The sequence below is a fragment of the Xiphophorus hellerii genome, chromosome 2 (assembly GCF_003331165.1).
Source record: "Xiphophorus hellerii strain 12219 chromosome 2, Xiphophorus_hellerii-4.1, whole genome shotgun sequence".
Classification (NCBI taxonomy): domain Eukaryota; kingdom Metazoa; phylum Chordata; class Actinopteri; order Cyprinodontiformes; family Poeciliidae; genus Xiphophorus; species Xiphophorus hellerii.
This window is the reverse complement of record NC_045673.1, coordinates 20,887,231-20,911,912: the sequence shown is the minus strand read 5'-3', so window position 1 is coordinate 20,911,912 and position 24,682 is coordinate 20,887,231. Positions and strand designations below refer to the sequence as shown.

Here is a 24,682-nt window from a genome sequence, read left to right as displayed (position 1 = left end):
TTGCCAGACATAAAAAAAAGCTACTCTGCCTGTAAATAATCTAAATAGTAGATCGCTTTCATTGTTTGTAAATAATCACTGTAATAAATTAGCTTGTTAATGATATTCTGATTTATTGAGACTCCTGTAGAAGATGCAATGTGAGCCAATCCTGACCAAAATTGTGATTAATTTTACACAGATGTAATGTGGTGTTCAGCTGAACTGACTAGGCTTCTACATCTCCTTTTGGTCATAGATTGAGTAAAATAAGTTTCTATTTAGGTTGGTTTTCTACTATTTTACCTTACAAAACAACAAAGAGTTATGAAAGTTTACAAAACACTGAACATTAGTTCAAGAAGAGCAGACTGGGTCCATGTTGAGATGAAGGTTCACTTTGCCCTGTTGAGTTTGGTTCTGGTTTGAAAGTTTCTTTAGTCTATATTTATCATTTTTCAAGTGTGCAATTAAATTGATAAGTAAAGATTCATAGCACTAACTGCCACCTGTTGTTGACTTGAGTGTATAAAAGTTTGGTAGGTGTGTTCAGACCGCGGCCTTCAAATCCCCGCTCTCGCGTTGGCCCACTTACCCTCTAGCGTGACTTCTTTCCCGGCCTTCTTCAGCGCCTGGACCGCCATGTCGTGGGTCGCCTCCCGGAGGTCGTTCCCATTCACGGATAGGATCGCGTCGCCCACCCGGAGCGCACGGCTCTGGTCAGCGGCGAGCCCCGGGAAGATCTTGGAGATGAGGATGGGCATCCGGTTCTCCCGCCCTCCCTTGATGCTGATCCCCAGCCCGCCGGACTCTTGTTTGACAACTCGGACTTTCCGCACCGCTTCGGAGGAGCCGTCTAAGTTGACCGGGGGGTCGCCTTGCCTCGACCCGAAGCTTGACCCAGGACTCCCGTAGCCGGAGCCGGGGCTCCCGAAGTCAGAGTTTGCGCCGTTCACCGGGTACTTCCCAGAACTGTTCACACCGTAGTTTCCATCGTACTGACTCCGGCTGACGCTTCCTCGACCCGGGCTGCTACTGCGTCCCCGAACCACGTGATTCTGATTCTGAAGTTGGTCTTGACCCGAGGAGGAACCGCGACCAGGGTTCCCCGGGCTCGATCCAGGGTCGTTTCCGTTCGACATGCCATTTCGGAGGCCAGCCGGCGGGTAGTCCCAGTGATTTCCCCCCTGTCCGCTCGCCTCCGCCTCGGCAGTTAAAGTCAGCGTTTCCCGCGTGAGTTCGGCCGCCACTCGGATCCAGCGGTCGCGGAGCAGAAGGTCCAGCTGGCCGTTTTTGTCCGCTCTGGTCCAGACTGCCATTCCCCGACGGTTGGCCTGCTCCGAGGCGGGCCGCTCTCACTCTGAACTCATCGTCAACTTTTTCCTCTTTTTCAGAGTGCGCACAGGCAGCGAGGAGGCTACACTGGTTCGCATCGACACACCCACTCCCACTCCCACTGTGGGTGGAGGGGGGGGAGAACACAGGAACTCCAAGAACACAAGGAGAGGAGGAGAACGAGCGGCTGCGAGCGGCAAGCCTCGGAGGGCTTGTTGATTAGTTCAAGCTCTAAAGCTGACCGACTTCCACTGAAGTTAGCATGAGGACAACTCTGTCACATCCGCTAAAACCTTTCAAAATAAATGCTGTCAAAAATCACCGAAATAAACTATTCGTTTTCATAGGTTTTGAGAATCAAGGCAACCCGAGAGCACTTTATTCCAAAAGACTATCGTTAGAAAATGACTTTTAACACGATTTTTGTCTAATACTTTTGGAAAAATAATAAAATTTCCTAAGGATGTAAAAATCCACTATAAGATACCGCTGCTGCGAGAGCCTCAATGTTGTAAAAATTCGATGATTTTAAATTTTAATATGATGGAAAAGTATGCACATATATTGGACACTTTTATTAGAGGCATCAGTTAAATTCCCTGCTAACTAAAATAACAAATCAGTCAATCTGTCCAGAGATATATGTGGTGAATGATCGCTGATGACAGGCTATTGTGAATATTTCAGAAACTGATAATCTGCTGAAATTTGCATCCACAGTCATCTTTCAGCTTTACAGAGAGTGGTCAGAACAAGTGACAATATGCAGTGAACAAAAAAAAGCAACAGTAAGTCATACTGAGAACACCTAACAAATCTAAAATCTAAAATTTCTGACACTGTTCAATCACAAGGAATTGGAACAGTTCTGAAGGCAAAAAGAGGTCCAAACTCGTCCCAGGTGTGGGGTAGTAGCATCAGAGCGGGATCTAAAACGGCTACACAACTTGATTAAAAAAAAAAGGTGCTGATTCTGTTCTGGGGATGGTTCTGGAACATCTGGAGGTTATTGTGGAAAAAAAGGGATTCTTCAGAAAATAGAGAAAATGATGGACAACTCTGCAGTCTCTTCATCAGACTGTTATACAACAACAAATCAGCCAGAGGCTTTTTAAGACTTGCTTGTAATAAAGACCTGTACAGGAGATCCTTCCTCGATACAGCCATCAGTATCTACAATACTCTAAAAGAAAATTATGAGTTACAATATTTAATATCCCTCAAATAATAAAGTATTTTTAAATTGAATTGTGATAATTAAATTTTAACTGAATTCTTTGTTGCCCAAATTAGATTTTTATTTGAATAATATTGGCTCAACAGGTATGTTGAATACCCAATCTAATTAAGAAAAAAGTTAAAAATTTAGGCAGACACAAAAACAGGAAAGAGATCACAAAACAAAACGAGCAAACAAAATAATACACTAACTCATATTATTACAAATATGGGTTTATTTAAAGATAATTTTCTCTTTAAATCAACGAAATTATTGGCAAGTGAATATTTTTGTGTGATTCACTTTTAGTCATTTTTGGTAACTTGGTAAATTTGGATTATGTTGGAAATAAACTAACCTACAAAAATTATAATAAACAAAAGTTAAATAATCAGACATAAATAGCAGCATCAAAAATTTACATTTTTAAAACTATGGTTAAAAGCTTGAAGCAACAACAGCAATGAATGAAAGATTCATTGCGGTTTCTCTATGCTTTTATTGTGAAAGTATAATCACCCGTTTTCCTTTTCGAGTCTAAGAAGTATTGCGCGCTCTTGACCTACATCAGCTTCTGCGGGAGAGTAAAGTCAGAGCCAGATGACAGGAGGAAGCAGCCAATAGGAGCGCAGACCTAATTATTTATTCATGATCAGGAGGCGGGGCTTCCGTACAGGCCACATTGATCCCGGACAAGAAAGCGGAGCCTCCGTTTACTTCATTAATGGATTCCTCTGCTGCTTACAAGACACTTTCATTTTCCCATCAATACCGCTTTTAGAAACCATGAAGCCAGACACTCACTTCTGCTCATTTTACAAACGTTTAAAATATTTTTCAATTCATTTTGCTCTTCGGGTATAAATGGTTGGGACTCACTTTAAAGGAAGACTCACTTTACAGTTGCTGTCATTTAACTTTTTTTTTTAATTAACCCTCCTGGTTATCTAAATTTTCTTCCAGTGGTTCTAGCTTTTTACTTTATCGTTACATAACACTAGTGTATTGATGTAAATTATACTTTTTGTTGCCATCTGTATATTAGGAAAAAGTTAATTTGTATCATGGTTCTTATTTTTTATGTGCCTTTCGAATTAAACAGAGTAATCTTTGCCCTATCAAAAATGCATTTTTTAAATAGTTTTATAAAATTAATATTTAATAGAACATTTATTAAAAAGGTTATATTTTCTGAATGAATGAATATTTGAAGACTGGGCGACACGAGGAGAAAAAATATGCTTACATTTTCTATCCCAAAGCCTTTTTTTTTTGCATCTGAGAGACACAGGTAGAGTAGTCTATTCATAAATAACTTTACACATAAAATTAACCAAAATATGTTCCATATGTTGCTGCCAATTTTTGACCCATGCAACGCACCAAAACGCAGGAACCCCCGAAGGTCCAATACCTCCTTCTAGTTATCTAAACATCAATTTCAAAAGTACGGAAACACAAAAATATGAACAAAAAGTAGCAGCCTACACAAACAGACATCTTTAATGTCTGCTCAAGCGTGATATTAAAGATGTTCCAAGATGCTCAGTGCAACATATTAACTGCTTGTTCTGATCAGTCAAATTTGTACTGTTGCAGGACAGCTGTGCTCCTCTGTTGTTTGGTGAGCCCACAGTAAAACTCGCAGATGCAGCACTGGTTGTGTTTGTCACTGGATCTTTATTGCAGCCGAGGTTCACTTTGTGTTTACAAAACCAGGACAGATTGCAAAGCGTCCATGTGGGAGTGAGAGAGGCGGGAGATTCACCTGCTCGCCTCTCACCGCGGTCGTCATGCTACGTCGGCTAAAGTTGCGGCCCGCAGCTTCACCCTGTTACATTCACAGTGTCGCTGCCGTTTCACCCCATCCCCAACCCCACCCACCCTTCTGCAGGTCTGGGGTTTTCACAAGCGTCGCCAGAGAGGGCTCGTTATGCAGCAGATTGTTTTTAACTCCCCTTTTTAATGGTTAAAAATAAATAAATATTTTATTGTTTACAAGCTATTAGATTTGCAATTTTGTTCTTGTAAGGTACATTCATGACAAAAAAAACAAGGCAACCCATTGGAGTTAAATGCTAATGCAACACTGCACAGCTTTAACCTCGCAGCCCTGCCTCTCAACCTCCAGCGCTCCCCTCTGATTGAACCCCTCCCGCCCAAAATGTATGAGTGAAGAGTGAAGGTTTGGTGCAGCAGATAGGGCAGATGCAGAGAGAGATTTAAGTGAACAAGTGTGTTGAGAGTGAGATGGTGAGATAAGGAAGGGAAAGCAGTTGTGCAAAAAGCTGGCATCTCTACATTCTTGCTAAAGAGTTCTTAACAGCTTCAGTGATATTTTTTTTTTCATCTTTTAGACCTAAACTTGACTATTAAATGATACATTTAATGCTCCAACCCAGCAAAATTAACTTTGAAGCACCTTTACTGGATTATATGATTATTAAGACACGCTGCAACCCTCGGAGAGCCCTCCCCTCTTTAAATACAAACGTGTGCACAGTGAGGTCAGAGTCTGAGCCAGTCATTGCTTCGTGCTGTGGACCATCTCGCTGCGGTGGAGGTGTGATGAAGGTTGTTGGTGGTGATGGTTTGGTTGAGGCAAAGCCTCAAAGTTGGACTGTCGCTGCAGCTGTGGCCTCTGAGCGGCTTTGGCCTCTCTCTTTGGAGTGTTGTTGAGGATGTCCAGGCTCCGGCGGCTGGAGGAGACGACATCAGCGACGAACTTTGTGCATTCGGCGCAGATGTCACGCAGCGTGCAGCCGTGAGCGTACAGGTGTGGGAACTCCTCCTCCACTGAGCGGCGGGACAGAGTCCGCAGGGATCTGCAAGCAGAAACGGAGGATGGGGATGCCTTCACATCTTATATAAATCAGACATGTAGACAAATAATTACAACATTGAATCTATAACTGGGATAATACACAAGTGCATCATGTTACAGTAGAACAGAATTGAAATTTTAGTTTGTTTCAGTAATTCAATTCAAAAAGTGAAACACGGTATCCAAACATATTTATGGAAAGCTGAGTGGAAGGAAAAAGTCTGTAAAAAAGGATGCACAAGAATAACTGCAGCCTGGAGAAAATTGGAGGAGTTTGGGGGGGATTAACAAGGCTTAGCCCACATTGGAGAGTTTATATTTTTATGCTTAGTTCAGATGAAAGGGTCGGATGCATTGAAACTGAAAAACTACACAAATCTGACATCATCAGACTTTTATGAGCGAGAGCATTTTGCTCCTATAAAGGGTTTGACCTTTTTTCTGGTTGTAAAAAAAAATGTAAACAAAATTCTCCAAAACTAGTAATGCATCAAAATAACTGTGATCGCTTATTACAAGTAGTTCAGTCAATACTGCGATAACCTCATCCCACATAGTCCACTTTGCAACTTATTTTTGGAAAATACTGTTCATCACGACAAAAAAAGAATAAAAATCTTTTTATCTATGCACTGGTAGTAAACACCTGGAAATAGTTGACACATTTATTTATGTTTACATTTTTACAACACTTTTGGCAGGACTGTGAGCCAATTCAATTTCGGGAAAACTGTTGCAATAACATGCAGTCTGACAGTCTCGGTCCAAATAGTTCACTTTGCAACTTATATTTTTGGAAGATAAAGTAGATTTTATGTTCCTTTCTACCAAAGTCAGATTGAAAGAAAAAAGCGTGTGGAAGCAGAGTATAAACAAACAATTAAAAAAAAAAAAAAGCTTCATATCTATGATCTCAAGTGGATGAAATGCTTGGATGAATGGAAAGCAAAACAAATATTGAAGTGAACTAAAGCATAAAAATGATGCTTCAGCAGTGAGCCAGGAAAATCAGTCACTGTGGAGAAGACTGAGCTTTTTGATTGAAAGAACAACAATCTCAGTTGTAAAATGAAAACCTCCCAGAGAGCAGAGAAACACTACACCACACCAGCTCTGCTTCTCACCAACTGGCTGCCTTCAAGGCGGGAGGGTCGTAGTGACAGCTGGGTAATTATTACATAATGGCTGCTTAGAGGCCGTGTAGGAGGCGCTGCACTGATTACACACTTACACAACAAAGGAAGGAGGGAGTGTGTGTGTGAGGTGGAGGTGACTGGCTTGAGGAGGCCAGCTTCTAGTTCTTATTCGGGGAAAAGTTAGTAAATCGTCACTAATGAGATGAAAAGTGGGATAAAGAGGAACTTTAAACATTAAGGAATATAAACTACAAATAAAAAGATAAATGGAGAGAAACAACATTTAAATATTACTTGGTTTTACAATTAATTTATGTCCAGAGTCAGGCCATCTTCATTCCCAATGTGAGTAAAAAAGCTCAGCCGTTTTGCTGCCTGAGTTTCCATTGAACATTTAACGTTAAGTTAGCTGAATTCAGAGTGCAATCCACCATACATACAACACTGTGCATATATCTGGAGATATCCCTCTTGCATTGAGCTTAGTTGGACTTTCTGTTTTGTGCGGATTTCATTGTTGGTTTTCTTCTTTATATATAATTTGTTTTCTTAGTCAGACTTTCTTATATTATTTTAAAGCGGTCTGGTTCAACAGCTCTCTGACCTTCCTGATGGTTTTTCTTTGGACTTTCGGTGCTACTTACTCCTTTTTATTCTTGTCAAGAGATAACCGAACATGTAAGAGAACATTTTCTTAATCTGAAGCCAGGTTTACACTGTGCGATTATCAGCTGTCTTAGGTCAAATCTTTCGTCGTGAAAGGAAATCTGTGGTTGTGAGGTGAATCTGCGGTCGGCACACGGACAGAATTTAGTGCTCCAATTAGCAAAGATAACCTGAGAGAGAAATCCAGCAGTGCCAGAGACGTACTGAGAAAGTTGTGCAGCGTGACTGCAGACTGGCTTTTGGAACCTGAGCATCAAATAAACCACCGAGCAAAACCACCTTCAAAGATTACAAGAAACTTTTAATTAATGTTCTAAAGCTGCCACTAACAGTAACTTCTCCTCTTCATTAAAGATAATTCAACAAAGAGTATTTGCTTAATCAAATGCGTCAGAGCCTATGTCAGAGTGTCGCTCTCAGTGAAAAACACAACCAAATACTGCTGGGCAAACCAATAAATCAGAGGCTGCAGAGTCTAAAAATACTTCTGCTATTCTATATTTTCCGTCTTTCATAATTGTTGAGAATAGGTTAAAAAAAAAAAATCCCCCAAAAAACAAAACAAAGAATTATAAACAAATTTCATACATTTCCATAAAATCACCTAATAAAGATGTGATGTGTGAGACTCACATTGGTTCCCACCAGTGATTTGCATGAATGTGCTCCAATAACATGTTTAAAAGTGGCAACATTCTGGAGAACGGTGAGACTTTACGATGTTTTCACCTGCCGAGCCTGAACTAAACACAGCTTCCCTTGTCGCCACTTAAAGGCGTTTTGTCCGGTACTGAATGGCTGCCGCAAATGAAAGACTTTTAAAGTTGCAGGGTTTCCCCTCGAAAGTAAGAGTTTGGGGACAGCTGTGTTTGACGGCTACGAAACACACATATTTGTCCTACTGTGGAGGAGGGACTGGAAATATATACTTCTCTTTTCTTTCTTTTGGCTTAAATGTTGAGTTGACCCAGTTCTGTTGGCAACAGCCTGCTCTTGGCAGACAAATTGATTGTGTTACGATCACCTTTTCTTTGGGACCAACATAGAGTATCCAGTTACTTAGACTTTTTAAATTGCTTAATAAATGCAAAGACTCACTTGTAGACTTGGCTTTTGTGTCCATGGCCTTTTGGGGTGCTGTGAAATCCCACAGTGTACACAGGAATATGAGCCATCTTCTTGGAGGGAATCTTCATCTGAATTCAAGAAACGTGAACAACATCCAGTCAGAAAGTTGGAGGAAAAGAAACAGTCATGTGATGTTAAGAAATGTTCATTAAAATACATACTGATAATAACTGATTCATACAATTTATTCATACAATAGGTCAGTATTATTTTACTCTCATTGCACAGCAAGAAAGCACTGAACACACCTACAAACAAATGCAGACATTTTTAATTAACGATTAGAGTGACATTAACACAGATGAGCCACAGCACCACATGGACCACAAACACAAAAAGCACAACAAATCCAAACCTACACTGCACAAAACCACACATCCAACACGGGCCGGGACTGAGGCGACAAACGAAAACAAAAACAAACAAAAAGAGCAAAAAATAAATAAATTTGACGTCAACAGAGGATTAAACCAGTGCTGAAAACTAAAATACCTTTATTTACCTGTTTCTGCTGCAGCTTTTCTTACATTCCTTAACACTTTTCATGAACTGTTTTTAAACTGACTCGCAAAATAAACAACTAATAAACATAATCGAAAGATTAACAGGAGATAAACTTGTTCTATTAAAGCTGTAAGCTTTTGAATTTGCACATGTTTAAAATAGTAAAACTACATGTTCTTTTGTCATTGTGACGTCACTGAATAGAAATAATAGAGGTGGATAAATGTGGTGATTGCAGTTGTTTAAATCGCCTTAATTTCTGATTCACATTTTGTCATAAAATGAGGGTCATGGAGACGACTTGTTTCAACTTGAAAAATGTGCTCTGCATTATAAACTTTATATAAACCAACTAATATTCAAGTCATATAAACAGAGTATTGATGCACCTGCATGATAATTTAGGTCAATATTGATATCCAATATTAACATTACCGATGTGGCTGATAACCAATATTATAAATTTTTCCCTGCCCTTTGAACACCAAGAAAAAAAATGACCAGACTGCTGACACAGCTTTTCTGCTTCAGTTAAACACCAAACAATCCGGCTCTGGATCAGAGTCACGTGACCAAACAAATGCCACATGACACACTTCCCCTCTCTCCTGAAACACATATACTAATGGCAACAAGATGGAAATAAACATTAGTCATTAATATTGGGCCAGTTTTAAGTATGGGACCAAATGACTAACGTAGGTCAATTAGACGGGAAATGCTAATTAATCCGAGAGAATAATAAATAGGGTTTCTGTGCAATGCTTTTTGTGTTCACCCCTTTCCAAACTGTCCATGTTCCCGATCCAACAAACAACATTGTTTGCTTCAAGCAATGAAAATCAACCTGTGGTATTTTTATGAGTGCAACTACTAAAAAATATATAAAACAATTTAAAACATAGAGTGACACAAACTAGTATTTGGGAATAAAATAAATATTATATGTCTAAAGTTACCTTTGCACTACAAGAGCCACACACTGACCTGCAAGAGGAACAAAAACAAATTCAAATCTTAAATAGTTACTAATTCCTGTGCTTCACACTACAGTCGTGGGATATCAAGCTGCAGAAATTATGGCATGAAAACAAGTTTGATTGCCTTATTATTTATCTTTTAATTCAGGATGTAAATAACTCAGAGTTGTGTATTTTGAAAACAAATCTTTGAGAGATCAGAAATTTAAAAAGTGAAAAACATGATAATGGCTAATGTTTTGGAGAAATTCAGACTTTCCGTGTTTCATGTGAAATTTAAACACGAGATCATGTTTGAAGATAAAATTAATAAGAATAAATATTCCACAAACGCTCAGAAGGTCCAGTCAAACTTTTCTTGGCTACCTTTTGCACAGTAAGCACGTAGACGGCCACGAGAAGAGAGGGAATTTCACTCTGCAGCAGCAGCAAACCTGAGGAATCAGATGCAGTAAATACTGACAACATTTACTGCAAACACAGCAGAGGCAACAGCAACAAGGAAACCAAAGCTGCTACCTTTCCTCGCTTCAGGTTGCTGTACAACTCCTTGCTCTGAAGATATTTCTCCATTTCTGCTTTGACGAGTACTCGACGCACATTGATGATCTCATCCAACGTAAGGGCCAGACTCTCAACGGGGTGGCTGAACTCCTCCTGAAGAAAAATCGAGGAGGAGGAAGAGGACCCATCAGTGTGATGACTCGATAAACACATAAATGTATGATTTAAACAATAAATAAATTCAGAATGGGTTATAAGGAGGATATTCTAAAACTGTAAAGTTATTGTTCATGTTGCAGAACCTACTGCTGTTACTTGTGCTGTTAATCTAAAGCTGAATGTGCATCAGCATCCCTGGGGCATTAGTTGCTTTCATGAACAGCATATCAATAGGATATCCCGATCTTTACTTTATACAGATGATGTGGTTCTGTTAGAGTCTGCAGCCGTTTGGGAAGTGGCCAAGAAGAGAGTCAGCTCTGGTCAGAGGCCATGGACCTATACCAGAAAAACCTGGACTCTTCCTCCAGATGGGGGTTAATCTCCTGCCTCAAGGGAAGGTTTGAGTATCTTGGTGTCTTCTTTAAGAGTAATGGTACGACAGAGAGATCGGAGCGTTTCCTAGGCCTATTATTATGATGAAAAACGAGCCAAGTCAGAAGCCAAAGCTCCTGATTTAAATGTTCACCAAAATATTAGAAGATCAAGATTGAGGATATAATTTAACATCCTCTATGTAGAGAGAGAGGTCAGATTAGAGTCACTGAGTTAGTTAGGGTCACTTGAACCTGTAACTATATTACAGTAACTGTAACTATATCTTCCATTAGAGGAAGTGATCCAAAATGTGGGTCAGTCCTAGTAGATCTATTCTGGTCCTGGAACTCATTGGGATGTCCAAATAAAAACAAAAAACGTCACTGGGTTTTAACCAATTCCTTTACGTCGGTGTTAACGTTCCCTGTTTTGCTGTGAATGTTCAGTAGATTTTGTGTGCTGTTGCCACTGTTGGCCAGGACTCTCTTGTAAAAGAGATTTTTTTATGTCAGTGGGATTTTGCTGGTGAAATAACATTTAATAGTAATAATAAAAAACAAATGGGAAGGGGGATGTTTTGAATTAGATCATGGTCCATTACTGCCACAGTGTGTGTGGATTAGATTGGATTGATAGATGGATGGATTGATGGTTAATAAAAATCAAACAACCACATCCTTTTAGAGGTTTTAACCATTTCATGTGATCTTTATCTTCTCACTTATTCGGAAAATTGAGGTTTGAAAGACATAATATTGAATCTAACTCTTCACAGTGTTCTTTCTTCACTGTCTCTGAGGCTGCTGGGATTTTATCTCACCATCCACTGGTCTCCGCTTCTGGAGTCCGACGTCGTCTCGAGACCCTCCGTGGCCTCGTCGACCGAACTCAGAGACAGGCGAGCGGGAGACGGGGGCGCCCAGCCGTAGACGGGGAAGGAAGCTGGGTGTGGAGAAACGGATTAAAAGTCAGTGAGAGGAAACAATGAATAAAATACAGAGAGGTGGAGGGGTATCAAACGTGTACAGCTGAGACCGGATGAGTAAGGCACATATCCTGGCCTAACTACTCCATGAATTACCCATCAGCCTCTTTCATTCAGCACCGTCTCAGATCTCAGCCCCGTACAGCGTTCGGCAAACTAAAGCTGTCGTGTATTATTAATCTGATTTCAGGAGGGAGATTTGGCTCACGCTGCTACGTAGTTCACAGTGAGGGGAGGGCAGCCCTCACACGGCTCAAACTGCTGCTGCAGATGGAGGCTGTCGATTTGGCTCCAACAGGCCGAGAAGATGGCTGAGACAGGCCAGTAAATATCATCCGTACACATAATTTGGATCAGCTGCTGATGACAGATGCAGCTTACAGGCTTACATCCCTACACAGCCCCAGTTTAAGCATAAGAGCCCCCTGCTGGCAGGGTTAAGTACTACATGATGAACCTCTGCGGATTGCACGGCAGCTGTGCAGAAGCTGGGAGTGGACCGGGATCGTTTTTCAGACAGCGAGGCTGTTAGTGCACAAATTACTGCCATCGAGCTGAACCTTCGCTGCTGAAGCCCCATCACCCAGTCTGACTTTATCAGCACATCTTTTTATCTAATTACAATCCATCAAACGTCTATTAGCGTCCGCAGGGCTGATCTGATCCCCGTCAGTGGCTGCTGTTCCAGCGTGGAGAGAAAAGGCTCTTATTTCAGTGAAGCAGCAGTAATTTAATAACTTTTTGTACTTGAAGTGGAGAACAGAGGCAGCAGTGACGTAATGTCTTTGAAAATCACCACATTATTTGTCCGTCCTAAGATAGAAATGGAGGAAATAAAGAGTGATGTTTGCCGAAAATCAGTGGGTTTGTTGCTGGGCTGCTTACCTAAAAATATATAGTTCCAACACAGAATAAGAGCTTAAACCTCACTGTTTGGGATAAGGAGTTACAGAGCTGCCCCTCCCCCACATGTTGCTGCACACTGCCAGTTAACTGGTTGAAACATGACTGCTACATGGAAGGTCATGCTGAACATTAATTCTCTGGTTTTTAGAACCACTGGAAAGTTTGTCGAATGAACGCCACATGGTGTTTACCGCCACCACACTCTTTTATTTTTTTACCAGGCTTTCTAACATATTTTGAAGTCTTCAGCTGCTTTGGTTTGAAGTTTTTGCACAGTATTGCTCTAATATGTTCATCTTAAGTTCTTAATTTTCTATATGCAACCTAAAGAAAACATGTTTTTTTGTCTGAATGTGACAAATTTCCCCTTTTTCATTAACCTCAAAGTCAAAATCTGAGGACAGAGTCACTAGACGGTGCTGATAAAAATATCCAAAATGAATTTCCATAATGCCACAGTTTTCCCTCGCTAGCAAGAAGTAAATGTGCCTATAGATAAATTTAAATAAATAAATAAGTGTGCCTATGCACTTATAGTTCAATATTTTTTTCTGTGTACTCCGCTAGCCAAGCAACAACCCTTCATTTCATAAGAAAGAAAAATATGGCTGTTTAGAAAAACCCAGTCATGTTGCAGAAGCTAATAAAGCGTCACCTCTTTCTCTTACTGAGGTACTGTGCTTTAAAATCCCATACTTTTCAAGCTAACAAATGCATGTCAGTCAAGCTGTTGTTAACCAACTAATATAAGCCCATTATTTTCCCAGTGATGCTTTACAGAGTGCAGAACTGAAAAAAAATGGTTATTCAAGTAAGTTTACTTGAATACGTCTTTAACTGGTGTTTATTCAATGCCCAAAATAACTTTCTGTTCTGTCCAAACTTTAATTGCTGTGCTTTCGTAAAGCCGGCAGGTAAAAAAATGAAACAATTTAAGCTTCTGTTTGGCTTCAGCCGACATATTATCTTCACTGAAGTCAATTTGAACTGAAAACCCCCCAAAAAGCATAAATGTCATAAATCTCAGATTAATTCTTAAGCAGAGTTTTGGAAATTTGTCCATCTTTCATCTTATTTTCTATGTCTCACTGCATCCAGTGACGTCATGTTTTTATTTGCCTTTGCAGAACGAAGATGCATCACAACCACCTGGATTTGCTTTCTGATGCTTTGTCTCCCTCTAGAGGAGGAGAATTAAAACTGCTGCTGAGAACAAACAGCTGGGTTTCCCAATCATCTTCCTTTCAGCCAAATTAAAAGGGCCGTAAAACTCCAGCAAGCTCCAGATGTGAGTCAAGATGCAGATGGGCAGAAGAGTGTATTGACTGCACATCTCTGAATTGGCTGTGATTGAGACACAAAAAATTTGAGTTTCTAACTAGTCCTGCTACCTTGCAAAAGTACTCATACTGCTGTTTTAAAAAGTTTTAAAACTTTTTACCAATAAAAGTCTAAAAAGCCTTGTTGTTTAAAATCTCTTTAGCCGCAAACCCTAAGTTGATGTAAAGATATTTGGTGAGTGAAAATCCATCAGACCTCGGTGATAAGGAGGCGCTCCGGCACCAGTCAGCGTTCTGGATCGCGGCCTCACGTCCTGCAGTCTGACTGTCTCGCCCAGCCGGGCTGACTCCGACAGCGAGGGAAGCATGTCCCCGCGGAGAAAGGCCAGGTCCTGCTCCGAAAACGATCGATCTCTTTTCAGCGGCGCCGGAGAGCTCTCAGTCCTCCTCATGTCCCCACCGTCCGGGGACTCCTCTTCCTGCAGGGGTTCAACGAAAGATGGAAATTATTACACAATGTTGGAATAGTATGAAAAAAATAACCAAATTATTCATTTGTTTATCTATGCTACAATGGATTTTTAAAAAAATCAAAATTCTACATCTCAGGTTACTGACCTCCATCTAGCTTATTTTTACATTGTAAATATAAATGTTCAGTGTAAATTTATGTCAGATATTATTTTTTTACAAAGGTCAAACTTAAATGTTCTTTCAGGTGACAGATGTACAATAGATGCTGTACAAACACTGCAAAATAGATGTAGGTTTGTGGGATGAACAGGACTGGAACATTGTTTAGGTAATGGATGTGCAAAGTTTAGCATGTTTTCTTCAGTCATGTCTGAGAGAAATTTAACTTTTGAGTTAAAAGTTACACATTTAACCCAATCTGCCAGATTTTTAACAATAAGACAATGTCAAAAAAATCAATATATGATTGCAAAAACACAGTAAATCAGTAAAACTACCACCTACAAATTTAATTAAATGTTTTTCTTCATCACCTGAGATTTTATTCAAGTTATTACAATAATCTGTTAATATCTCATAGGTCTGTGTTCAGACATTTTGTGCTGCAATACTGTTGAAAACTAAAAAAGGTAATTATTTTTATTCTTAGCTGTAGTTTTTATTAATTAAAAGACACATGTGGGCATATATTTATCTTTTTTTAAGAATTGAAGCAATTTGAACGCAATACCAAGTGACTAACAACCAGTTAAATCAGCAATCACCGAACCTTTGCCTATAATAACCATAACAATAATAATAACAATAATAATAAATATACATTCAAATTTATATCCTGCTTTTTAAAACAAAGAATGACAATTTCATGCAATTTGTCTTGATCAAATTACAAATTTCAAAAACAAAATGTGAAGCAGACTTTCTAAAACTGTTATTAAGTATCCAAGGTAGCTTTTGCAACATTTACAGCATGTTATTACATATGTCAAAAAAAGAAAACAAGCATTAAGACCTTTCAGATGGAAGAAATATCTTTAGTCTGGATGTTGTGGATGTTTGTGCAATCCTAAATTTCACAGGTTTGATATTTTACAAATCACTAAATCTGCATAAAAATGTTTCTCTTTGTCCAAAATCAAAAAAGGATTAATCTCTCTGCTGATAAGAAACTAAACCCACCTATGCAAGGAACAAGACTGAGAAACACAGGATCAAAACGAGCGACTGCCGGTGGGTCCCTCTCACCTCAGAGATGCTCATCTCCTCCATCTCAGCCAGCGTCGGGGCCTTGAGCAGGATGCGAGGCCGCAGCGACGGCCGAGGCTCCGACACAGACAGATCAATGCATGACGTTGATTTGACATCGCAAGGACACGTCTGAGCCAGACAGGGCAGCGAGCCGAATGCTGAGAGAAGAGAAGCAATCGCAGCATTAGGGAAGTCAGGAGCTCTCAGACGTGAAGGCGGGGAAGCTCAGACGTGCTTCGTGTGCAACTTCAGCATCTGGAGCTCATTATCACAATCATTCGGAGGCATCAGAGTGACTGTAGCTGCTGCATTTTCAATAAGTGGGTCACAAAAATCTAATGTATTTCTTGTTTTCCTTTCATCTAAAACATTAGTGCCAACCTTGGCATTACTCTGTCCATTTGTAACTGACATCTAGCGTAGGCCCTCATTTTTTCTTTCATTTAAAAAAATAAAATAAAATGGAAATAATAAAACTGAAGTGTCTTCTGTTTTGTTTGCAAAAACAAAACGTGACCAGTGTTACTGATGCTTTCTTAACAATATGCAAACTTTGTTCAACTTTATTTCATCTTTTCTATTCGGGTTTCTCCTTGTCCACACAGGTCACCTCAATAAGACTAAATGTTCTCATTTGAAGATGGAACCGTCTAAAAGAAGCAGTCAAAAACAGACATAATGTGATGCAGAGAACCTTTTCTGTTTGTTGGTGAGAGCTTTTATATGGTGATGAATATATAATATGAAATATAAAGTGCAACAATACATTTAGTATGAATGTTGCTGAGATAAAGAAATTAAGTCCAAGAAATCAACAGAAAGTCTAGGTTTTATAAGCTGGCTGGTTTTTGTTGAACTGATCAGCTTCACTGATTATAAATGGTTGCAAATTTGTTTCTTCCTTTTTTACTTCTTGTTAGTGAAGGCTGAAGCAGCAGTTACATTTTGCTGAATTAAAGGCCAGTTTTTATTAGGCCAATTATTATTTCTTCTTTTGTGAAATTAACATAATCAGAAGGTCAGGATTGTTTTCCTTCTAAGGGAGACTGAGAACCACATAGGCAGTGGAGCTCAGGAGTGTCTGCGATTAATTGATTAAAATATTACTTTCTCTGCTGTGCGTAACTAATAAACAAGGCCTTTATAAGAATTGAATCGTTTTACTTTAGGTTTTTTAAGACTCGGCAGCTCTAAAGACCATCTGACCTATTATTTATGTTCTTTCTCCCACAAAAAGCATAAACTAGCCGACCTTCATCTGAAAGTAGCTGCTCAGTATTTGTAAAATTTGATCCCATGTATCAGCAAAATGGCTGCAATTATAAACAGAAAGGTTTTATCATATCAGTGTTCGGTTCTAACTTATGATTCTACTTAAAATGACTCAAAAAGGCAGAAAACAGTGATGGAAAAAAATTATATAGGAATGAATAAGTTTAAAATACAACCAATTAAAATTGTATCTGCCATAATGTAAATTACATTTAGGAAGGCTTAAATTGGAGCCAATAGAAGTTGTTTTTAGTTGCATTTGATCTAATGGCCAGGAGGAGGTGACACATTATTAGAAATCTGTGTAAACGTCTATGGAAAATTAAATTCAGGTTTAATTCACTTCACTTTATCTACAATTCAAAATGAGTGTCTTCTCAAAGCACTTTATCAATATACAGAGCGACGATCAATTCAGGTCAATAGATGCACAGTTCAGATCCGGTAAAATTCAAACTTAATGATTATGGGCAGCTGCCCATGTGATCATAATAAGTGGGACGTCTAGATGGAAATGGGTTTTCTGTTTGTGGACACGTGTGGCTGTAAAATGGTAAATATCACCAGAATGATGCCTTTTAAATTAGCTTGCAGGATTAAAAACTCATTTCAGGAAGCAGAAGGAGGCGCCCCCTCTAGGGTACCATTCATGCAAAACTGTCACTGAACCTCAGTAAACATTTTCCTGTAGAGTTCACCATTTTAATTAAAATTCAGCAACTTTCAGCTCCCATTCTGGGGCTCTTCTTTAGAGAGAGAAACATCAACCTGAACTTCTAAATGCGGCTGCAGAATTAATGTTTCTGGGAATTCAAAGACGTTTATCAATTTAAAACATGTCAGGAACAGAGTTTCCTTTTTAAAGAGTAGATTTTGTACTTTTTTAGACCAAAATACCATTCATTTGTTTTTTTTGTTTTTTTACTTCAAATATTTTTACTAGCTTTTTCCTTTAAGCTCTTTTATCATACCTTGTCTCTCTCCTCATGGTGTGATAAAGACAAATTAACGGATTATGTCTTCCAGATGGGAGGCGTTTATAGTGCCTCGAAACTGGAATCAACATTTTGTACGATACTTCAGAAGGTGAAAATATAAAAGTTTTGCTCTTACGCCTGGCGGTGTGTGGCACCACAGGCCTGAGCTTCCTCTCCTGCTTGATCTCTGCCAGAACCCGCTCATGAAGCGACTGCTGCTGTGGAGGAGGAGGAGGAAGGCTGCGCTCTGAGACCTAACCAGAAGAAAATATTTCACCACATCTGCTCATTCAAAAAAAAAAGAAAGAAAACACAAGAAACCAAGCTTCTTCATGTCCCACCAGGCAAAGTTGTCCTATTTATACAAAAAGTAATGGTAAAGTTTTCACACCCCTAAAATTTTTCCAGATTCTCTCTTGTTACAACCACAAAGCATCTCAATGCTCCTTTGGGGATTTTATGTGACTGAAAAACATAAAGTTACTCAGAACTGTGGAGTGGATTCAGACATTTTTTGGCAGATAAAAAAATCAAGTTTATCCTTTATTCTGACACCCCTACCAACTATTTTTGGTCTAGTTTCTACTGCAAATATCGCAGTGTACTTGAAATAAGACAAAATGTATTTTAAAAAGTAACTCTTAAAGGAATAAGAACTTTTTTTAAGTCAATAATTTCTTAGATTTGATGAAAACTTACTAGTTTCACTGGCAGATCATTTCACTTATAACAAGAAAATCCTAGAAGAACATGTCAGACTTGAGATTTGATCCGAGGTTCAACTATAGAAAACAGCATCTATCTGCCAAATCTTCAGCTAAGAGAATAAAAAGCAAAGAATTCAGCTGTAGATTTGTAAATAGGAAGAGATATGTCCCCAAAAGACCTGCAACTTCAAGCAGCAGCTTCTACCAAGTACTGATTGCAAAACATTTTTGAAGAGTTATATATATATATATATATATATATATATATATATATTTCTTTTTTTGCATCATTTGCCTTCAGCTCTACCGTATCTTTACGAAACAAAACCCCAATAAAATATGTAGAAGTTTGTTGTAATAGATGTGAAGTTGAAATAGATGTGAACCCCTTGAATGTTGTGGGGATCCTGCAAATGGATCCACTTACAGGTTTAAGAGGAGGTCTGGATCTGATGAAGTCCAGGATCAGCTCATGGGCATTTCTCTTCACTCTGGTAGGAATATCACCATCCACCTTCACAAGGCAGGAAACACAACGTCAACTTAGGGAACTCTAAAAATCATAAAAAACATCAACATCAAAAAAAAAAAAAAAAAAAAAAAAAATCATACACTCCTCCATGGGCTGCCACCTTATCGTGGTGGAGGGGTTTGAGTGTCCCAATGATCCTAGGAGCTATGCTGTCTGGGGCTTCATGCCCCTGGTAGGGTCACCCAAGGCAGACAGGTCCTAGGTGAGAGACCAGACAAAGAGCAGCCCAAAGACCCCAATGATGAAGGAAAACTTTGGACTTGGTGTTCCCTCGCCCGGACGCGGGTCACCGGGGCCCCACTCTGGAGCCAGGCCTGGAGGGGGGGCACGATGGCGAGCGTCTGGTGGCCGGGCTTTTACCCATGGAGCCCGGCCGGGCTCAGCCCGAAGAGGAAACATGGGCCCCCCCTCCCATGGGCCCACCACCCGTGGGAGGGGCCAAAGGGGTCGGGTGCAGTGTGGGATGGGTGGCAGCAGAGGGAGGGGACCCTGGCGGTCCGATCCTCGGTTGCAGAAACTGGCTCTTGGGACGTGGAATGTCACCTCTCTGGTGGGGAAGGAGCCGGAGCTAGTGCGTGAGGTCGAGAGGTTCCGGCTAGAAATAGTCGGTCTCACCTCGACGCACGGCTCTGGTTCTGGAACCAGTCTCCTTGAGAGGGGCTGGACATACTTCCACTCTGGAGTTGCCCAAGGTGAGAGGCGTCGGGCAGGAGTGGGCATACTTGTTGCTCCCCATCTCGGCGCCTGTACGTTGGGGTTTACCCCGGTGAACGAGAGGGTAGCATCCCTCCGCCTACGGGTGGGGGGACGGGTTCTGACTGTCGTTTGTGCTTACGGGCCGAACGACAGTTCAGATTACCCACCCTTTTTGGAGTCCTTAGAGGGGGTACTGGAGAGTGCTCCTCCTGGGGACTCCCTTGTTCTGCTGGGGGACTTCAACGCTCACGTGGGCAATGACAGTGAGACCTGGAGGGGCGTGGTTGGGAGGAACGGCCCGCCCGACCTGAACTCGAGCGGTGTTCTGTTGCTGGACTTCTGTGCTCGCCATGGATTGTCCATAACGAACACCATGTTCAAGCATAAGGGTGTCCATATGTGCACTTGGCACCAGGACACCCTAGGCCGCAGTTCGATGATCGACTTTGTCATCGTTTCATCGGATCTGCGGCCGTATGTCTTGGACACTCGGGTGAAGAGAGGTGCGGAGCTGTCCACTGACCACTACCTGGTGGTGAGTTGGCTCCGGTGGTGGGGGCGAAAGCCGGTCAGACCTGGCAGGCCCAAACGTGTTGTGAGGGTCTGCTGGGAACGTCTGGCGGAATCCCCTGTGAGACGGAGCTTTAACTCCCATCTCCGGCAAAACTTCGAACACGTCCCGGGGGAGGTGGGGGACATGGAGTCTGAGTGGACCGTGTTCCGTGCCTCCATTGTCGAGGCGGCCGATCGGAGCTGTGGCCGCAAGGTTGTCGGTGCCTGTCGCGGCGGCAACCCTCGAACCCGCTGGTGGACACCTTCGGTGAGGGATGCCGTCAGGCTGAAGAAGGAGTCCTATCGGGCCTTTTTGGCCTGTGGGACTCCGGAAGCAGCTGATGGGTACCGGCGGGCGAAGCGGCATGCGGCTCGGGCGGTTGCTGAGGCAAAAACCCGGGCGTGGGAGGAGTTTGGAGAGGCCATGGAGAAAGACTTCCGTACGGCTTCGAGGCGATTCTGGTCCACCATCCGGCGTCTCAGGGGGGGGAAGCGGTGCAGCACCAACACTGTTTATAGTGGGGATGGTGTGCTGCTGACCTCTACTCGGGACGTTGTGGGCCGGTGGGCAGAGTACTTCGAAGACCTCCTCAATCCCACCAACATGCCTTCCACTGAGGAAGCGGAGCCTGGGGACTCTGGGTTGGGCTCTCCAATCTCTGGGGACGAGGTCGCCGAGGTGGTTAAAAAGCTCCTCGGTGGCAGGGCCCCGGGGGTGGATGAGATCCGCCCGGAGTTTCTTAAGGCTCTGGATGTTGTAGGGTTGTGTTGGTTGACGCGACTCTGCAATGTCGCATGGACATCGGGGGCAGTTCCCCTGGATTGGCAGACTGGGGTGGTGGTCCCCCTGTTCAAAAAGGGGGACCGGAGGGTGTGCTCCAATTATAGAGGGGTCACACTCTTAAGCCTCCCTGGCAAGGTCTATTCAGGGGTCCTGGAGAGGAGGGTCCGTCGGATAGTCGAACCTCGGATTCAGGAAGAGCAGTGTGGTTTTCGTCCTGGTCGTGGAACGCTGGACCAGCTCTACACCCTCGGCAGGGTCCTGGAGGGTGCATGGGAGTTCGCCCAACCAGTCTACATGTGTTTTGTGGACCTGGAGAAGGCGTTCGACCGTGTCCCTCGGGGAGCCCTGTGGGGGGTTCTCCGGGAGTATGGGGTACCGGGCCCTTTGATACGGGCTGTCAGGTCCCTGTATGACCGGTGTCAGAGTCTGGTCCGCATTGCCGGCAGTAAGTCGGGCTCGTTTCCGGTGAGAGTTGGACTCCGCCAGGGCTGCCCTTTGTCACCGATTCTGTTCATCACTTTCATGGACAGAATTTCTAGGCGCAGCCAAGGTGTTGAGGGGATCCGATTTGGTGGCCTTAGGATCTCATCTCTGCTTTTTGCAGACGATGTGGTCCTTTTGGCTTCATCAGATCGTGATCTGCAGCTCTCGCTGGAGCGGTTCGCAGCCGAGTGTGACGCGGCCGGGATGAGGATCAGTGCCTCCAAATCCGAGGCCATGGTCTTGAGCCGGAAAAGGGTAGAGTGCCTTCTCCGGGTCAGGGGGGGTGTCCTGCCCCAAGTGGAGGAGTTTAAGTATCTCGGGATCTTGTTCACGAATGGGGGAAGAAGGGAGCGGGAGATCGACAGGCGGATTGGCGCAGCGTCTGCTGTCAAGCGGGCGCTGTACCGGTCCGTCGTGGTGAAGAGAGAGCTGAGCCAAAAAGCGAAGCTCTCGATTTACCGGTCGATCTACGTTCCCACCCTCATCTATGGTCATGAGCTTTGGGTCATGACCGAAAGAACGAGATCGCGGATACAAGCGGCCGAAATGGGTTTTCTCCGTAGGGTGGCTGGGCTCTCCCTTAGAGATAGGGTGAGAAGCTCAGTCATCCGGGAGGGACTCAGAGTAGAGCCGCTGCTCCTTCACATCGAGAGGAGCCAGTTGAGGTGGCTCGGGCATCTGGTCAGGATGCCTCCTAGACGCCTCCCTGGTGAGGTGTTCCGGGCACGTCCCACCGGGAGGAGGCCCCGGGGAAGACCCAGGACACGCTGGAGGGACTATGTCTCTCGGCTGGCCTGGGAACGCCTCGGGATTCCCCCGGAGGAGCTAGAAGAAGTGGCTGGGGAGAGGGAAGTCTGGGCCTCCCTTCTGAAGCTGCTACCCCCGCGACCCGACCTCGGATAAGCGGAAGAAGATGGATGGATGGATGGATGGAAAAATCATACAGTCACCCGCTATGCAACAGAACAACATCTAATTGTAACAAAAAAAATTTTAATGAAGCTTCAATAATTGACTTTTAGGCCTCTGACAGCTTTAAAGACACCAGGCTCTTTAAAGCACACATGAGCAGCATTAGCTGTGATTTGCAGCTTCACAAAACGCGACTCTGTATTGATGTATAAACACCATAAAACAGTAAGAGCTGAACACTGCTTTCAGGATTGAAGCAATTATAAAAAAGACCTGCAATGCGGCCAGAACAACAGAAGGCGGGAGGGTTTTATTAATATTTGTGTTGCTGAGCTGAATAATGCATCTGGCCATGGAGAAGGCCTCCAGGCTAACTCCACCACACGATCAACGTTTTTGAGTTCAGCGTCTTCCTGCTGAAGCTCTGCCAGGTGGTGATGAAAACATCTCCCAGCAATTGTCTTTAAAATTGTTTTTTTTTTTTTGTGGATCAAATTTGTGGGAATGATTTGAAAGCCAAATCAGCTAACTGCGCTAGTTAGCTGCTTTAAAACTGTGCAAGCTGTTTCAGGGAAATCAAAACAGATTTTTGATCTTTTTGAGGAGGCGAGGTTTGTGGATGTATGGAGAAAACTCCATCCTGCTGGAAAGGAATACACTTTCTACTCCAACCCCCACAAATGCCACACACGTATTGACTTTTTTTTTCCTCCCTAAAATTATTTTAAGACAAGTTGCTTCATGCAAAATAGGACACATTGTTATATCTGACCATGCTGCAGTGTATCTAAATTATACCTTTAAAAACGCTAGGGTTTGTTAAGGAATCATGGCTATTTTTGATGGTTTAATATAGTTAAGCTAATGCCATGTGCGTTTAAGTAGACCAACATTCCATTTGGACAAAAGCAGATGCAAGGCAGGAGTTCACAGATAAACATTCTTTTGGCAAGGCTGTAATTTAGACCAGCCATAAAACACAAAGCTCTTGAAAGGTTTTAAATTAGGAGGCCATAAAGAATATCTTCCCCGGCTCGCAGGTCAGAGGTCGGGGGTTTCTCAGGAGCTCAGAGTTGCATCTGGAGTTGACCACAACTTAGGAATCTTGGAAAACACTTAGTTTAATTTCTGATATACCTCTTAATATTAATAGCAATAGTGTGTTAGATTAAAGTATATTACCCAAGATACAAATACTAATCTAGTAAATGGAAATGTATTTGAAAATGTACTAACTATGACAATATTGGAACCCAAAAGGGAATGGTTTGAATGTTATGTTTTACAGGTTGAAAAAGACTTCTATCTCATTATTGTTTGTGATAAGGTAAAGATTCAAATCTTTGGAGAAGCTGACTGCAGAGGAGCAAGATAGGTTTTGTGAAAATAACTTATAACTTTAATAACTAGAATGACTCTTGATATTTGTCATAAAAACTCAGGGGAAGGTCTAAGTATTTTCCAAGGTAGCTCTTGGTTGGTCAAGACAGAGGTACGCCCTATTTGCATATATTAACAAAGAGAAACGCCTTCACTAGAAAAGGGAATGCTCAATAATAAGAATTCAGACAACTGCCCTGTTTTGCTTTTATGCATCAGCTGTCTCCAAAGGCGCCTTTGTTCTTATTCTTTTAATTCTTTTGTCTCAGGTAAAGAAATGTACTTCTGTGTACTCTGAAGTTTTCTTGTTAAATTCATACGGTGTTTTCTATTGAATTAAACTTTGTATTTCTGTGACGTCATCGTGCCTTGCCGTTTCCTTGCCGGCCGTGACGACATCCGCTCGGGACCCGGGCATCCAGGAGGAAAAGGAGAGCCATGCTTTTTCCAAAATTTAAGCTAACCTATTAACTTTCCTCCTTAATAGGTTCAATCAAATCACTGGAGAATAAATCCTTTAATTTTAAAGGAAGGAAAATTTGTGGAGTATTTTAGAGCAGAATTCAAACAATTCCTCGCTGTCAATTCTCCCTCTGCTAGCAGCCCCTCCTTGCTCTGGGACACAGCTAAGGCATTTAGTAGAGGATTGATAATATCATATACATGCAGCAAAAAATGAAGA

At 42.0% G+C, this 24,682-nt stretch overlaps 2 protein-coding genes and 1 long non-coding RNA gene across 4 annotated transcripts in view; 1 reads left to right on the top strand and 2 right to left on the bottom strand.

Moving 5' to 3' along the window:
• The window catches only part of sntb2 (syntrophin, beta 2), a 31,931-nt gene extending 30,388 nt beyond the window's left edge, over positions 1–1,543 (bottom strand). Inside the window, exon 1 of the mRNA XM_032587524.1 lies at positions 575–1,543. Coding sequence (XP_032443415.1) covers positions 575–1,298 — 724 coding nt within the window. The 5' untranslated portion in view covers positions 1,299–1,543. The remainder of the gene's footprint in view (positions 1–574) is intronic.
• Positions 1,544–4,193: 2,650 nt separating this feature from the next.
• spire2 (spire-type actin nucleation factor 2) overlaps positions 4,194–24,682 on the bottom strand; it is a 37,651-nt gene continuing 17,162 nt past the window's right edge. Inside the window, exons 6-15 of one of the 2 annotated variants that reach the window (XM_032548703.1) lie at positions 19,089–19,175; positions 18,091–18,208; positions 15,703–15,863; positions 14,240–14,462; positions 11,633–11,754; positions 10,291–10,428; positions 10,138–10,205; positions 9,751–9,778; positions 8,258–8,355; positions 4,194–5,358 (exon numbers count right to left, since the gene is read on the bottom strand). In XM_032548703.1, coding sequence (XP_032404594.1) covers positions 5,058–5,358; positions 8,258–8,355; positions 9,751–9,778; positions 10,138–10,205; positions 10,291–10,428; positions 11,633–11,754; positions 14,240–14,462; positions 15,703–15,863; positions 18,091–18,208; positions 19,089–19,175 — 1,344 coding nt within the window. In that variant the 3' untranslated portion in view covers positions 4,194–5,057. Of the gene's footprint in view, positions 5,359–8,257; positions 8,356–9,750; positions 9,779–10,137; positions 10,206–10,290; positions 10,429–11,632; positions 11,755–14,239; positions 14,463–15,702; positions 15,864–18,090; positions 18,209–19,088; positions 19,176–24,682 lie in introns of those variants that run through there. The other variant, XM_032548713.1, reaches the window with a different exon arrangement.
• Positions 13,408–23,675, top strand: LOC116709954 (uncharacterized). The gene is made up of 3 exons (XR_004337008.1): positions 13,408–13,420; positions 17,130–17,139; positions 23,434–23,675. It is a non-coding gene; the product is annotated as an uncharacterized LOC116709954 (long non-coding RNA).